This window comes from Dicentrarchus labrax, unplaced genomic scaffold (assembly GCF_905237075.1).
Source record: "Dicentrarchus labrax unplaced genomic scaffold, dlabrax2021, whole genome shotgun sequence".
NCBI classification, from domain to species: domain Eukaryota; kingdom Metazoa; phylum Chordata; class Actinopteri; family Moronidae; genus Dicentrarchus; species Dicentrarchus labrax.
The window spans coordinates 18929182-18945537 of NW_026136704.1; the positions used below are offsets into that span (position 1 = coordinate 18929182).

General features: G+C 40.0%; 1 protein-coding gene across 1 annotated transcript; it reads right to left on the minus strand.

Moving 5' to 3' along the window:
* Nucleotides 1-7249: 7249 nt before the first annotated feature.
* Nucleotides 7250-11046, minus strand: rnf26 (ring finger protein 26). Its single transcript, XM_051397877.1, has one exon. It carries the CDS (start codon nucleotides 10572-10574, stop codon nucleotides 9222-9224), a length of 1353 nt encoding a protein of 450 aa, XP_051253837.1. The 5' UTR covers nucleotides 10575-11046; the 3' UTR covers nucleotides 7250-9221.
* Between the last annotated feature and the right edge of the window lie 5310 nt (nucleotides 11047-16356).

Sequence of the window (16356 nt, forward strand, 5' to 3'; positions counted from 1 at the left end):
TGTAAGTCCTGCATTCAAACTCCTACTTAAGAACAGTCTGTTAAGTAGAGAAGGATTCAAGCAGCAACAAGGAACTTTTATTTTGTGTTTTTTTCTGGAGGTTCTGGAGGTGTTTCCACCACCTCGTTTCATTGATTTCAAGGGGCATCCGACCGGGTGGCAGGCACTAAGAATAAATATAGAAGAGAAATAGCCATCTTCTCGCTGATGGTCTGGTGTGAATATGTAGGTCATATAAAGGCCTCTGTATTGAATTAGACTGTTTCATAACCTGTTAAAAACTCTGTGTAGTATAGATTTAAAGTAGAAGTATTCATTCTGCAGAAAAATGGCCCTCAACTGATATATTATTATATGATATTGATGCATCAGTATTAACAATTTAATTGTGTATATTTTACTGTTGTAGCTAGTGGAGCTAGTTTTAACGGTACCGTTTGGTATTTTAGTCCAGTGGTTTCCATCCTAATGGTCTCCTCTTCTGAAATGCCACAAGATAAATCTGTGAGGTTGTGAGATGATTTATGAGTTTCTTACTTTGCTCTATTTCTGTTCCTTTTATCTGATAATTTTACCTTATTGTGGCACGGAGCAGGTGTGGGCGTAGACACTCAACAGAGACAGGGATATAATAAAGATATTTATTGTAAAGGCTGGGGGAAGGTAATGGAGGCCTGGGGACACTTGGGCTGCAAGCTGGGAACATGGGGGTCCAGGGCAGTAAAGCAGGGCTGACCAGACAAGGAGCTGGACACAAAGACCAAAGCCAGGCCAGACTGGGCTACAGGGAAACAGGATTAGGCAAAGGGGGAAAACAGGCAACAAGAAGAAAACTGGTAATGAATTATAAAAATGGCTCAAAGCGTAGACTGACTGATGCAGAGTGGAAGTGGCAGGGCTGAGTGTTTGCAGAGGTATTGATTTTTGAGATGAGGTTCAGCTGATGCGGCTCTTCTCTCCAGCACACCTGTCTCCACTCATACAGTCACACAATTCAGGCTTCAAACCTCAAACTGTTTAACTATCTTAGAAGTTTAGAAGGGAAGTTGCTCTCTGTTGGAGCTATTACAGCTAATCTGAATCATGATAATCAGACGCTGCCTCACAAGCCAAAAAGGTCAGAACCCACAAGCTTAATCTTTCATAAATTCAAAAGATATAAATAGCAGCTATTAAATAAATGCACTGTAGTAAAACTGCAATATTTCCCTCTGAAATGTAGTGCAGTAGAAGCATAAAATGGAAACACTTGAGTAAAGTAAAAGTACCTCAAAAGTACAGTACTGAGTAAAATGAATGGTCACTTTCACGTGGCACTTTAATCAATAAAATTAAACACCAAACTCTCAGTTTTTTATCCTCAAAGGCAAAGAACTACCAAAGTAAATGCCATAATGAAAAAGGCTGGAAAATATTCATTTTCCACTGGATTTACTCTGTTTATCTCTCGCCTAATGATTTCACCAAACGCTGTAAGTACCTTGACAGACTCTCCAGATACATTTCAACACTGTGAGCTGATTTATGCAAGTCACCGACGATCATTTAAAACAATAACATGTATTATTTAACCAAGCTGAGTCATTGTCTCTTGACATTTTTCTTCTGGGGGAAGTTTATTTAGGAGTGTAAACACTCACAAGACTCAAAGTCTCTCTGTGCCTGTCAAATACACTACCTCACACATGAGGAAATGTTATTTTCCCTTCACTCCCTACACATAATTAAGCTTTAAATATATCCCCATAACTTTTCCCTTTAGGGTAGAATGAGAGAAGCAGGGAGTTAATCAATCTTCCCCTGGCATCAATAAGTTATTTCCATTAGTTCACGGCCTGTAAATCGTTCTCTAACTGCTTGAAGTCGATGGCTAAGCAGACAGTGAAATCACCCTGAAATACAGAGCTCTCATTGGTGGAGTTGTGTCTGTTTGTGTGAGGAGGAGTTTGACGTCTGGATTGATGAATTGATGCTTACACTACATAGTTGAGATAGATTAGGAGGACTTTTAAAAAATACTGAAATCAAAATTCCTCCAGCACTTTAAGATATGTTTGGCTAGCCACTAAAAATGCTTAAGTTAATGAAATACATTTTTTGGTACATTTTATGTCCCTACGTCATTGTCTAAAAGCTGCTTTAAAGAAATACTTTTTTTACTCAAAATATTTACATATTTCTGCAATGTAGTCATCACTGTGACTCCAGGAAGTCTCTGTTCCAGCCAAAAGATAGTCCGGGATAAATCCCCCCCACAAATTAGTCCTTTTTACAGTTTTTTGTGTGGATCAAACAAGATATAACAAGTTAATTAGTGAGCTATAGAAGTATACAGGTAGGTGGATTTTCCTACTTCCAGCTTTTATGCTAAGCTAAGCTAAGCAGCTGCTAGTGGTACCTTTTATATTTATTAATGGATCAATCAATGGATCAATCAATGGATCTTGTCAACCAACTCTCTCTGCAAGCAAGCAAATGGCCATCTGTCTCAAAATGTAAAACTATTCCTTTAAAGCCTTCTCTGATCCCATTAAACACCTGGACTATATTTTAAAGGCCCTATCAAGAACCAGTGTTTGGCTCTTATTATACACTAATGAAAACATACTATACTCAATTAGGATTCTCCTAAATGTTGTCCACACACTGGACCTTTAAATTAGTGAATAAATTAATTAGACACAAATTTAAAGACATTTAGTCTAAACAAATAACAAAATCACCCATCAAAACTCACCATATATAAACTTCATAAACATAAACTTAATCTCCAGATTACCAGAAATAATACATGACCTTGTCTTCAGTGACAGTGATTCTCCAAATTAAAGTTGAGATATGTGTAGGTGTTTCTGAAGCAGTTTCGTTGGAAACCAAATGTTGCTGATGAGTCACACAGTCAGAATCTAGATGAAATATGCTGCTACCGACTGTGTTATTCTCAGTGATTGGGCTTCAGCAAAAATGGTTCAGCTATAGTTGGAGGGCGATACTGTGTTTGTCCAGCAGGGGGCAGTGTGGTATCACCGGTCAGCAGCTACTGTCTGCAGGAACATATGAGAGTCTCATCACTTTGTGCTTCATATTATCGGGGCAGGACTGATCATTTCAGCCAGCTGTATCAACAGTCTCTGAGTTGTCTTGATGCCGTGCAGCAGTGGCTGTGCACACAGGAATGTACTGTAGGATTGTATTATTCATTACCTGTTCCAGTAGCTACGTCCCATTGTGTCATAAAGGGACTCAAATATTATTCTTCCTTTAAGAGAAATTAGGTGATTTCTTCCAAAAGTAATTATTGACACAAAAAGGTTAATTAGATATTTTTAATATATAAATAACTAACTTATAAATGAAGGCCTTTATTGTCACAATATTGGCACTTATGTGGACAAAATCCTAAATAAATGCTTAACCAGCCGGATCATTTGTGAAGTACCTCAGAAGTACTGTAGACAGATCAATAAGTAGCCCTCATTGATCCACCCTGTGCTCTCCTTTGTTCATTATAAATGTATGAAAGCTGGGGAACATTAACACACTTACTTTGAAAATCTGTGAATACTAAATGGAGTTTCGAACTGTCTGCAGCTCAGCATGCAATATAAATAAATTGTTCTAGCCACTGAGGTGTGAGAGAGTTTTATTCTCCACTGAAAAACAACTACGACTGTGACTTTAATTACATGTTGAGGAGTTTTATATCCATTGAAACTTAAATATGTTTTCATTTAGTCCCAGTTTTCCACATTCCTACGAATGTAATAACAAGTAATCTCTACTACGATTGAGGCCTTTTGCACGTTATTTCTCAGACTAGAATTTAAGATTAAAATAGATTTTTCACTTTTCAACCTTCTTCCCCTTGTAAGAAAACATACACAGTTTAGTCTTCTGAGAGTTTCTGAATCAGATATTCAGGATTTTCTCATACAAACTCTTAAGTTTGCATAATGTTTGAAATGTTTACTGGAGTTCTTTTTTTGTTCTTACTGAATGAAACATTGCTGTTAAAAATGTATTAATTTCATGATGTTGATTTTACCATGATACCGACTCACCAGTTCTTCCAAATACAGATGTATTTACACTTTAATCAGCCACTTGAGTGCACACAGGCGATCTCCATTTAACTTATTATGTGACCTCTACAACCAACTGGCTGCACCACTGATGATGATTTAGGTGTGTCACATTAAAGGGGCTGAATACTTCTGCAAACCTGTATGTTAGACAGTATTTGTAATTAATTTAGATTGGATGGATTCACTTTGAGTCTTTTTGTGTTAACCAGTGCCAAAAAAAGTCACATTGCATCCCCTTTGATTCAATGTTATAAAAAACAATAAAAGATGAAAACTCACACTCTTTTGTACATTTATAGGCACTGTATTTAAATCAGTAATGGTACAGGATGTATGTGAGTATATTTTAAGTACTCTTTTAGCCCAGGCCATCCCTCTTTTTGTGTAGGAACAGTGGCACATTTCAGTCTGAAGGTGACAGTTCAAGCACCACTGGGGGCTCCTATAATGAGACCTCTGACCTGATGGCTATCATCCAGCTTCCTACATCAGGAGTCACCAGCTTTAATCTCTGCATGGCCCATACATCACACACTGCATTTATTCAAGGTTATCAGGATTATCTGTATTCATTACAACAAACCTCTTAATTACTGTTGAGTCAGGGTTGGGTGGAGGCCAGGGCTGCTTGACTCGTCTTCTTTATCTCTTCACATTACTGTCAAGCTGTTGATTGCCATTTTAATTCAGTGACACTGTTTTCTCTCTGTTTTGTCTTGTTTTAGCTTCTATTAATCCAGATTTTAACTTCTATCTACAACATTTTGGTCTCTATTTAACTGCTGTATTTACATCATGTTAAAATCAGAAATAGAAACACTACTCTAGATCCCTCCTTTAGCTCATCTATGCAAGGAAATTCTCTTATTGTTTACGAACCCCATAGGGAGGTCAGAGGTCAGGGTCGACTCCCGATCAGCACTGTTTGTCTTTGACATTTTAACAGGGTGGATGCTGACTGTTGTGATGTCTTGAACCCTTCTGGTTTTGACGATGTTTTCCCACTCATTAAGACACCAGCATTCAAACACACACTTCATAGTTGAGGGAGAAATAAAGAGTCAGAGTAAGAGATGGAGACAGTGATCATAAACAGAAAACGTAGGGCCTGAGTGAAGCAGGGAAGAGCGCACTAGAGTTTGACATTTTCCCACACTGCTCCCCGGCCAGGACCACCGGGGTCAAAAGGAAGAGGTTGAATCCCTGGAGTATAAAGCTCTCCTTTGGTTTACTCCTCCCTGCTCTTCCCCTGACATTACACTTCCTCTCTTCTGTTAACACCATACTCATTTAAAACTAACACATAAACACTGCTGGGGCTGGGCTCGAGGGTCGGGAGACAAAAAACAATCACTGGATTTGTTCTGTGACCTCTACTGCTTATGTTGTGTCTATCCTTTACCTACCTGTGCACATCTCTCAGTTATTAAGACTGTATGTCTGCTGTTGAGCCACACATGACTTCAGTACCAGTGAATGAGAGCATGAATCAACAGTAAAAGATGCCCAACGTCATGTTAAGAGACAAATTCTTGTATCACAGCAGATGTGTGGTATGGAGCTGGGGATATTTTTAGAGAGGACATTGGGAACGGGAATAAGACCGTAAACCACAAGGCTCTAGTGAATTGTCATATGTTGGTTGGAGTGGTCCCATATGACCATTAGGGGCCCACTCCTCTAACCCTGCAACCCTCCTGCAGCCCCCAAACACTCCCCTTATCTTCACAGAAGATGGAAGGAAGATGAACTATCTCTGGACTCAACTGCTGCATTATCTCTGATTTCAGATACAGGGTTGAAAAAGTGAAAGTCAACTTGTGGATATACTTCCCACTGTATCCCGGTTGTAAAAACTACCCACTACATAAAGCCCCGGGGAGAAACTGCAGGCTGTGTGGATGTCAAGAACAGATGGTGAAATCATTGAAACCAAAAAGATACAGAGGCCAAATCTTAAAATATGTAGGTTTTAGTAAACTATGTTGGTAGGAATGTAAGACGGAAATGTGATTCTGCATAGGCCCCTTTAACAGCAAACAATAAACTATGATTTTACTAATAACATTAACAATAGCTCTTTTTCTGTATTTACACTTTATTTAAGAACCAGTGTGTAGGATTTAGTGGCATCTAGTGGCGTATTTGCACATTACAATGCCCTCTCATCACCCTCCTGCTCCAAATATGTAGGAGAAGATATGGTGGTTGCGACCTGCAGCATCTGTAGATAAAAACGTCTCATTGTAAGGTAAACATACCCATGAATATTATATTACATTTCTGCCAATAGATCCTCCTAAATGTTACACACTGGACCTTTAAAGACATGACAGTGTGATAGTGAGGCACAATACCAGGACCCTGAAACTGAAGCTGCTAAACGGAATTCAGCCATCATTCGATTTATAATCTACACCTGTACTTCAACCTCAAAATGCGTCTGTGAATAAAACCATTCTGTGGTGACTTTGCTGCTGGGCTTTTTCTGGGCTGCACCTGAAAGCAACACAACCAGCAGCTTGAACGCCTTTCTGTTGTTTATCTTGTAGCAAACTGTCACTCATCCACTGTGCACCAGTGGTTACCGACCTTTTTATGTGTGACGCCTCGTCAATAACCGGATGTTATTTAACACTATTAATTATATAAAAGTGGATGTTTTTAGAGTGATCCTGGAACATTTTGTGTTTCTTTTTTTCTTTAAATGGGCCATTCTGCATAATGATTCATTTTATCAAGTATAGTTTGATAATACTTTCATACTTTGTACTTCAACTTTAGTCAAATTCTGAATGCAGGATTTGTAACAAAGTATTTCTACAATGTGGTACTTTAACTAGTAAATGATCTGAGTACTTCCACCACAGATCCTCTGTGATGATACAGTGACTATCTTCAGTTTCTCTACTTTTGGTGGGACCAAACAAGACATTTTAGGACATGAACATGGTCTTGGAAGTTATTTGCTGACGTTCTATAGACTAAATGATCAATTAATTAATCAGGAAAACAATCCGTAGATTATTAGCTGCAGCCATAATAAATGAGCTATAGTATTTAATAAACCCATGTGTCACCTGTGTTTGTCGCAGTCTAAGAGTCAGGCTGTGACATTTAAAAGGATTATGTGTTGAACTGATGAAGAAGATCACAAGAGACACTTTCACTGATTTTTGTTTTATTATGAACAGAATGACTCACCAGTTACGTGGCAGCCTTAGCATTTTAAAAAAGTTACATTCACGTCTTCAAATCACGTCGTCTCACACTGTGTCACACACACTGCAGGTAGCAACAGATGATGGTCACGTGAGCTGCCGTCAGTTAATGGCTATCTTTACTCAGTAACCTTAGAGGAAGAGTAGTCTATAATGACTACAGTCTGGGCTCCACGAGTCATTTACAACCTCATCAAAAACTGACATTCAGACCACTTTCATTAATGATATCTATATAATGCAGTAAGAAACACAATAAAGTAATTGGTATAACATAGCGCCAGTCACAAAAACAATGCAGAAATCAATTTTTTTTCATACAAATGACTGAAAAAATAGCTTTTCAAAAAACAAATGAGGGCAAATGACAGCTCCGACTCCACCCACCGTCAGTAATAGCACACTAAGTGGTGTCACAATAGTGCCCTGTAAACTTTAAACAACAATCAATATCAACACTTCAGCTTCGACAGCAACAAATGAGAAACAAAAGCAAAATTAAATTGTAAAGCCTTATTAGTTTATGGTCCTTTTATACAACAGAAATCTGTTTTATCACAATGACAAAGGAAAGAGAAAACCTTTTATGGATTGCGTATTGGTGGTGACTGTAACACGCCACTGATGGAAGACTGGAATAAGCCCTATCAATAGCCTGACTGGAAAACTATAAATCACTTTCCTTAAACACAGAAAACCCTTTTTGTACTCTTTACATGGCTCTATGTATATTTAAATGGTAGAAGCTTTTCACAGCAGGATCTAAAGGTTGTGGCGTTGCTTAGAGTACACACACGGCGTTCGTACACACGGCGTTCGTACACACGGCGTTCGTACACACGGTGTGTGTGGAATCATTTGTATACTGGTGCTCTTAAAGCACAGTGTAAGTTTTATTTCCTCACAGCTTGGCCCACTAAAAGCACGACATTTTAAGACATGAACGGTGGTAAACATTACAGCATCAGGGAGGGCACTGACGGGTTACCATGGCTACGAGACCTGAGACTCAGTGTGGCAATACTGGAATATTTAAACAGGCGCATCTAACGTCGAGCTGTGTCCCAAATCTACACTACAGACTGAGTCTGAGCAGGATTTGAGTATGTCGTGTGTGCACGCTAGAATAATACGCGTGGATACAAAGTGTACTGTTAATGGTCACTATTCTCCCACAATGCAATGCACTGAGGACATTAATTGTGGATGGTGAAACAGAACATTGTAGTTTGATTGGACTGCACTAGTATTAAATCATTTCCTGCTAGTTGAACCAGTTAAATATGTTGATTTCTTGCACACTAACAGCACAACAGGGTACTATAAAGATTAGCATATAGTTCATACTGTATACTGTTAGTATTTAGTCTAGAATTGGGACACAGCATTTGTATTTCTTTTCTACTAACAGTTTTCAGAAGGTGCACACATAGGAAACAACATTTTAGAAGATAAATCTGGTGATATTCTCTATTTTTTCCGCTGTCAATAAATCATTTTAAATCCCCAAAGATCCAAAAACACAATGAATTGACCTTTAAGCGTCGTCTGTGTAGTGTTAGCACATTTACACACACTAGCACTACTTACTCCTCTTCTGAGTGACATTCGTTTAAAAACTACAGTTGTTTTGGAAATTATCTTTTTTAAAATTGAAAATATAAATTTGCGAGTCCTTTTTTTAAAACATAAACAACTCCAGTGAAGATGAACAGCCACCGACGGAGTAGAGAAGACACAAAGTATAAAGACTGTTTCTGACAGCAGGAAAAACGTAGAATATTACCAGATCTATCCTTTATCACAACCTAGTAAAAACACAAGTCAAACAACATCACTTCAGTGGTGGTAAACCTTAGAGTGTAGCTACTGTTCCACGTGGTCGGACGCCCACAGACCCACTCCTGTTGGTCCCTCATAGATACACGTCCATAGTGTTGAGGATCATGTGCCGACAGAGCGGGCAGTTCTGTTGGTAGACGGGCTGCCTCAACAGGATGTTCGTACAGTCTCTGCACAGGCAGAGGTGCCTGCATGGCAGCAGCACCACCGTCTTGGAGCAGTCCTGACAGATAACGCACTTCTTCCTGTCCTCCTGCTCCTTCAGCAGAGTCAGCAGATTCTCGGCAGGCAGAGGTTTACCGTCTTTGCCCGAAGACGACTGCTTCTTTAGCGGTCTGTCCATGCTCGAGGAGGGGAAAACTAAATCCAGCAGCTCCTGGTGGGATCCATCTCCTGCTCTTCCATCTGGTGGGTCCCGCCTCTCCTCTCCGGGGTCACCATCGCCGCGTACCCTGTTGTTGTTGTTGTTTCTGTGGAGATGGGTCCTCACAGCAAGACCTAGCTGGCTGCTGAGTCGAGACAGCTGCTGCCACAGCCCCCTCTCTAGCAGGTGGAGGTGATGGAGTATCCTGGGCAGGCGCTGCATGAGGCCACGTACAAAATGTGGGGCGCTCCGCAAGACTGAAGCGAGGCGGTGGAGAGCCAGGTAAAGTCTGCGCAGGGCAGGAAAAGAGTTAATGTAATCCAGAATTCGCACGGCAGCCTGTCGGGTCAGCACCGGGTTCAGGTAGGCGGTGGTCGTTAGAGCAATAGTGACAGTGAGCAGGAGGCCGTAGATGTTCAGGATGAAGATGCTGATGAACATATGAACCAGCGAGACCACGAAGTCCAACACCAGTTTACAGGGTGACCACAGGAAAGCCGAAGTCCCAACCAGACTGCTGTACAGAAAGGTGAAGGAAGTCAGCGTGAGCTCCAGCACCTTCTGCAGCGGGCTGGAGACCGTCTGCCACACACTGACCACCGCCAGGTAGATGTTCTGAGCGGCAATGAGTGCAAAGTTGACCACGGTGTTGGCGAAATAGACCACCAGGCTGACAGCGATGCCGCAGCCCTCCAGCACTGACAGCAGCCCTCGACACAGGTGCTCCTTCCCACGAAGCAGGACGTGCATGGACAGGTAACCCACCATCTTCAGGCTCTCCAGCAGCCCCTCCAGAGCCAGCACCAAGCTCCCCAGCATGGTGACGGTCCCGTGGGCTACGTTTGACGTCGCTTCCGCCAGGGACATGAAGCCAAGCACGGTTAAGTTCCCCAGCTCCAGCAGTGAGTTGAGGAGGAGGCTGGGCAGGCTGGTTATGAAGGCGACCACCGCCAGGACCGTCCGCACCACGGTGTGGACGATGACAAAGTTCAGGTCCAGCAGTAAGCACACGGCGTCCAGACATTTTCCTACAGTGGAGATGACAAAGTTCACCAACCCCATGGTAACGTCTCGTTCACTTGAGGATTACCTCTCGCTGCTCTCAGCTCGTCTCCAAGGCAAACTCCATGTCGTGTGTATTTTCAGACGTCAGCTACATCGTGTTCACATCGATAGGTTGTTCCCCGAGTTACACCATTCCTCGTTTCGGTCACTTTTTCATGTTTTGCTCATGTTTTGTCCGGTTGAAACGACGAGCTAACGTAGTAAAAACACACGCGTTACACGGGCGGATGTTTAGGTTCAAACTGGAGGAAGACACTTCCGTTTGTTTTCCGGGTTTCGTCGAGGCTGTCCGTTCAGAAAATGGTCCGGAGGCATTTGATTGGTTAAACGGTCTCGTTACGAAACATTTGATCTGGAATACCGACACGTGAAACCAAAAGAGACGAAAGAAAAACACACCGATAGTTTGTTTATCGTTGCCGTGGCCGCCATATTTGTTTTGGTCAGCTGACCTCATGGCTTCCTTCCGGTGACGCTTGCGCAACATCCCAAAAAATATAGTAAAACATTAACATACCGATATAATATGATTATAAACATATCATATCAATATTTTATTACATGAATTAAATACTTATAAATTAAATACATATTTTTTTTACATTTACAGAAATGTTATGGAAATATTAATAACTGTTAACACAGTTTAAATATGTGTTTAGCAAAATACGATTTTCACAATTTTGGTGAAAAATAAGCGGAAATGTATGTATTATTTTAATAATTGTACTGGAAAAATACCATATCCACTAATAATACATATTCAAATCTGTACTTTTATTAAAATCACTAAAATAGATAAATTATTGACAACATTTCTTCTTTAGTTTCATATGATTGAAATTAGGTCTTTAAAAAAATGTTTTGTTATATATTTAGCTATTAATTGCTTATTTTTCTGAATAAACCTGAGTTGTTGAGGAAACAAGGAAAGGGCTTTCTTTATTCTTAGAAACTCTCGTGTACGTGTGTATGTGTGTGTGTGTGTGTGTGTGAGAGAGAGAGAGAGAGAGAGAGAGACCTTTAATGCATCAACAGGGTTTTCCAATTTCCTGAACTGGTTCCATTTACATTAACACATAATAACTTGTTGAGCCATACTCTCCCATTACCTCAGCCACTTCGGTGACAATGAAACACAAAAGCTTTGTAATCCTGAACAATATCAACAGCATTTCCTTCCTTGCCTTGTGGCTCATCCTCCCCATCTGAGCTGTTCAGCAATGAGGGAAACTCCATCTGATATGATCATGGGAAATCCTGTTCTGAACCTTTGGACACTTGACAAACAGCATTTGTTTAAGCATTTAATGATGCAGCAGGGAAACGTAGAGCAAGGAGCTATAAAAGGTCTTGTGCATTACTTTGTCTCTGGCACAGAGCTTCTAGACCTGCTCCTTTTATGGTAGCTAACCTTCCCTCTGGTCCATTAGCAGGCCAGTAGTCAGCTTCCTTTGTTTGTTTTCTGGTGAACTGAATCCTTCCTCTCTATAGGATTGCTTTTATCTGAAACCTTCTGCAGTCTTTTAGCATGGATACTAAACAATTATGTCTTGTTGTAACTCTTAGAAAGATGTTGGAGGCTGTTTAGTAGAACCAAGATAACTTTTTACTTTTAACTTTTTGCTGGTACAACAACAGCTGCCTCAAACTGTGTGGCTTTCAGATTTATCAGCAGTGTTGATGTTGCTTTCTTCACATTCACTCAACAGTCAGCAGAAGTACCCAGTTCACCAGCCCGAGAGCCTCATTCCAACTGAGACAAAGATTGGTTTCCACATTGGCCATTTGTCAATGACGACAAGTCCCTCAAGTCATCTTAAAGTTAGACCTGGAAGCTGTCTCTTCAGAGCTGTTTACTTAAACCATCTCAAAAATATAGGGCATAAACAGGGGAAACAAGATAAGCTTGCACAGGAAAAAACAGAGACAGCAGGACAAACCAACCCTTTGACGTGCTTCCCACAAGGAGCCGAGGGCCCCACGGATGAGTAGTTTGCAGCAATTGGGGAACCCTCACCCGCTGGGTCATTTCCATCCTGTGAAGAAACGTGAGCATCTGATGCACCCCTCTGTCTACTCTTCCACTCCCCAGAAACAACTCCTCACTGCTGTGTTTCAGTCGTGTGAAGAGATAAAGTTAATTGAGTGGTGTTCTCACAGCCACTTGCGTTGTTGAATTTCTCTAATGTACAGTAAAGTCTCTAAACTGCACAGCTGGCTTGTGGTGAGAAGTATGAGATGTGAGACTTTTGCAGAAATTAAAGCCAGACGAGAGTCCTGATATTCTGCAAAACCCTGAAATATGTTTAAAAACACATTTTTATACATTACATTTTAGTTGGTAGGTAACCAGTGGAGACTCTTGGGGGTCCCAGCTAAGAAATAGTCTGATACAACCCCTGTACACTTTGGTTTTTGTACAGAACTGGCAGCTGGCTATAGGTTTGTATTTACAGTAGAGATATGAGAGTATTATTGATCTTCTCATCTAACTCTAAGTCTCTAAAGAAACTTTGTCAAAATGTTCAACAATTCCTTTAAAGCCTCCACGCTACCAGGGTAGAATTATTATTTAAATTTAGTTTAATATCAAATATAAATAACTTTGGTCTGAAAATTAACACAATCAGTCTTCAAACTATTCCTTTAATGTTAGAGAAAGATTTGTGGTTAAAGTTAATGAAACCACAAAAAAAATATGTTACTTGCAAGTTTGTGAGGGAACAAAAACTCTGCAGAAAAGCGTTTTCAACAGCTTTCAACTATTGGATTACAGTTATGCAAATGAGTCTTCGGATGGTCAGAGGCAAACTTAGACACACTACAAGAGAGTATTTTGTCAGTCCATACTGACCTATAACAATTCTAGACCAGTCTCCCCATAATCGACAAAATCTGTCATTGTAAGCGTGACTTTAAGTTGTGTTCCCAGGTTTTGAGGTTTATTTTGGGACTTAGGGATTCAGATCCTCAATGCTGTTTTTGGCTGCCAGCCAGTACACTGGCCTCACATAAATGTGCATTCAGAATACATCTCTGTGTGTTTATGTGTGCATGCGCTTTAGAAAGAGGACAGAGGGTAGGCAGCCGACCAGAGCGTCTCTGGGAAAACACAAACTCCAAACAGTAGAAATCACTGGAGTGCAGACTGGTTGAGACCCAGAGCAAGACCCTGCATTCCCCAGAAACCCTCCGCCTCGATCCTGCTGCCTCCACTACATGCTGAGTGGGCAAGAGGGGGAGTGATGGGAAAACTGAGAGAGAAAGGTTGGAATGAAGAGCGGGATAAAAGACTCATTGCAGATAAAGACACACAGTGATGATTTTACTGATGTGAGTCTGAGGCGTATGAATGGGATGACTAACGATGAAGGTTCCCTCAGCGTGACATTCCTGCTCTTTGAGTTGTCTTCTCAGGACCTCGTCTGAGCATCTGCAGGATGTTCACGAGTTTGCAGGCAGTTGAAGCAGCTTCCTGCTTCATGACTCATCTCTCTCATCCGTCAAAAAAAAGAAAAAAGCTCAGTGAGATTTTTTTTCAGTGATGTCTGAAATTGCTAAGTTAGTTTGTCCATCAACCCAAAAAGCTTAATTCATAATGATTTTAAATAGGGCTGCAACTTACAATTCTTTTCATTATTAATATATTTACCAGCTATTTTCTCTTAATCTTCAAATTGCTTGTTTTTTCCAATCACATTTAAAAAACCCCAATATTCACTTAACCATCTTATTTGACAAAAAGGAGCTGAATTTGTCACATGTGAGCAACTGGAACCATCAAACGTCTATAAAATCACTGAAAGAATTGATTAGTTATAAAGAAATATTGTATATTGTGATCTTTTTTTAACTACACAGGCTTTAATTTAATGAATGAAATCTTCACAACAGAAATCTCCTTCAGATCATCTAAAACAAGTGAAGGCTAATGTAGTAATAATGCTAATGGCATCTGATGCAAATCATCTTTTTATTTTTTATCATTTTATTTATTTTTGCCTTTTTATCTGATAGGGAAGCTTAAGATGGACAGGAAAGGGGGGATGACATGCAGCAAAGGATCATAGGTTAGACTGCGGTAGGGTTTTTTCTGTTGTGTCAAGTAAAGACAGACAGGAAAAACTTTTTGGTGGGCTTTTTGGTAGCATAAGAGGCTCTTTAATACTAATTTTCTTTTGCCCCAGGCAGAGATAACAAGTTGCATTACTAAACCGAACTCATTAACCTTTTTTATTCATCTCCTTTTTGTCTTCTTTATACCAAAATCGTAATTCCAGGCTGATACACTGAAGAAACATGTCAGTGGGTGGATTTATTATGATTAATGCCCCCTATTACATATAATCACCATGGAGAAGCGATGTTCACTTCTTGGCCCATGTAGTTATCAAAGTGTCTCTTTGTCACGATCCATGTTGTTGTGACGTCGTTTAGCAGAAATTCAAATTTCTCTCCCACTCTTCCCCCAAGCCCCCTCACCATACCATTGCACACTGAAAAGCCCCCCGTCCTCTGGACCCACTCTGACAATAGAAGTCTCTCATGTCGGGCAAGCTACCCCCAAAACAACTTGCTCTCGGGTCTGGCCTCAGTGGCTTGGAAAGAATGACTTATTTTCCTCTCCTTCCTTCCTTCAGGCTTTCCTTAGCCCATGAGCAGAGCACTGTGAGCTCTGGTGAGATAAACAAAGTCGTGTGTATTCATCAATCACAAAGGAATGGCACACACAGGGGTATATGGTAAGGACACTCACGTCAGTGCCTCAGGAGTGGAAACCTTAAAGGAGCCAAGGTCAAAGGTAAACTCGAGTGTGAATACTGGAGATAAAGGTGATTATCTGATGGGTCAGAGAAATGGAAAAAAGACTAAATTACAAGTAAAATTACAAGAATATTACCAGCAAAATGTACTTTAAGTATTAAAGTAAAGGTACAGAATGGTCCCTTTGATATTTCCATTTATATCATATTATTAGAATATTGTTATAGATGTTTTCAAATGTAAGCTAAATGTTAATGTTTCAGCTGATGGAGGTGGAGCACATTTTACTTATATATACTGTTGGATGGTTTAATAATCTATAGCACAGTATTTTATACATTGATAATATGTTTCGTTTGTAAAAACCAGTAACCAGCAACTCGACCTGTCAGATAAAAGTAGTGGAATATAAAAGAAAATCAACATTTCCTGCAGAAATAGTATAAAGTAGCATTACATTGAAATAATTAAGTAAAGTAAAAGTACCTCAAAATTGGACTTGAGCAAATGTAATTAGTTACTTTCCACCACTGTGGGAAATATGCCACTCTCTATAGTCTGTAGGATAGCAGCAGGTTATCGCATGAAGACTGGAGGCAGTGGTAACAGCTGGCCAGAAGAAATTAGTCTAAAACTGCTTACGTATGAGGGAGTATTATCAGACAGAAAGTCACTTCCCATAAAATAGTAATTTGTTGTTCTTGTTCTGTTTTTGCATGTATTAGATGAAGAGATATACTGTGTCAGTTAGTGAGCTTTCCACCAAGGACACACATTATATATAACTTATAACACTTATAATAACCTCATGAATTTATAAAGTAAAGTTTTTAAGTGTTCCTGGATAAGCAGGGCATCACTTCTTCGACCACAATGAAGTTAAAAGGACCAATAACTCACTAACTGACACAATATATCTATATTGCTCTCTGTTGAGACCATCAACATATAATAGATATATCTTTATATATGTCGATGGTCGAGACAACAATAAGTGGAATAAGTATTTCAT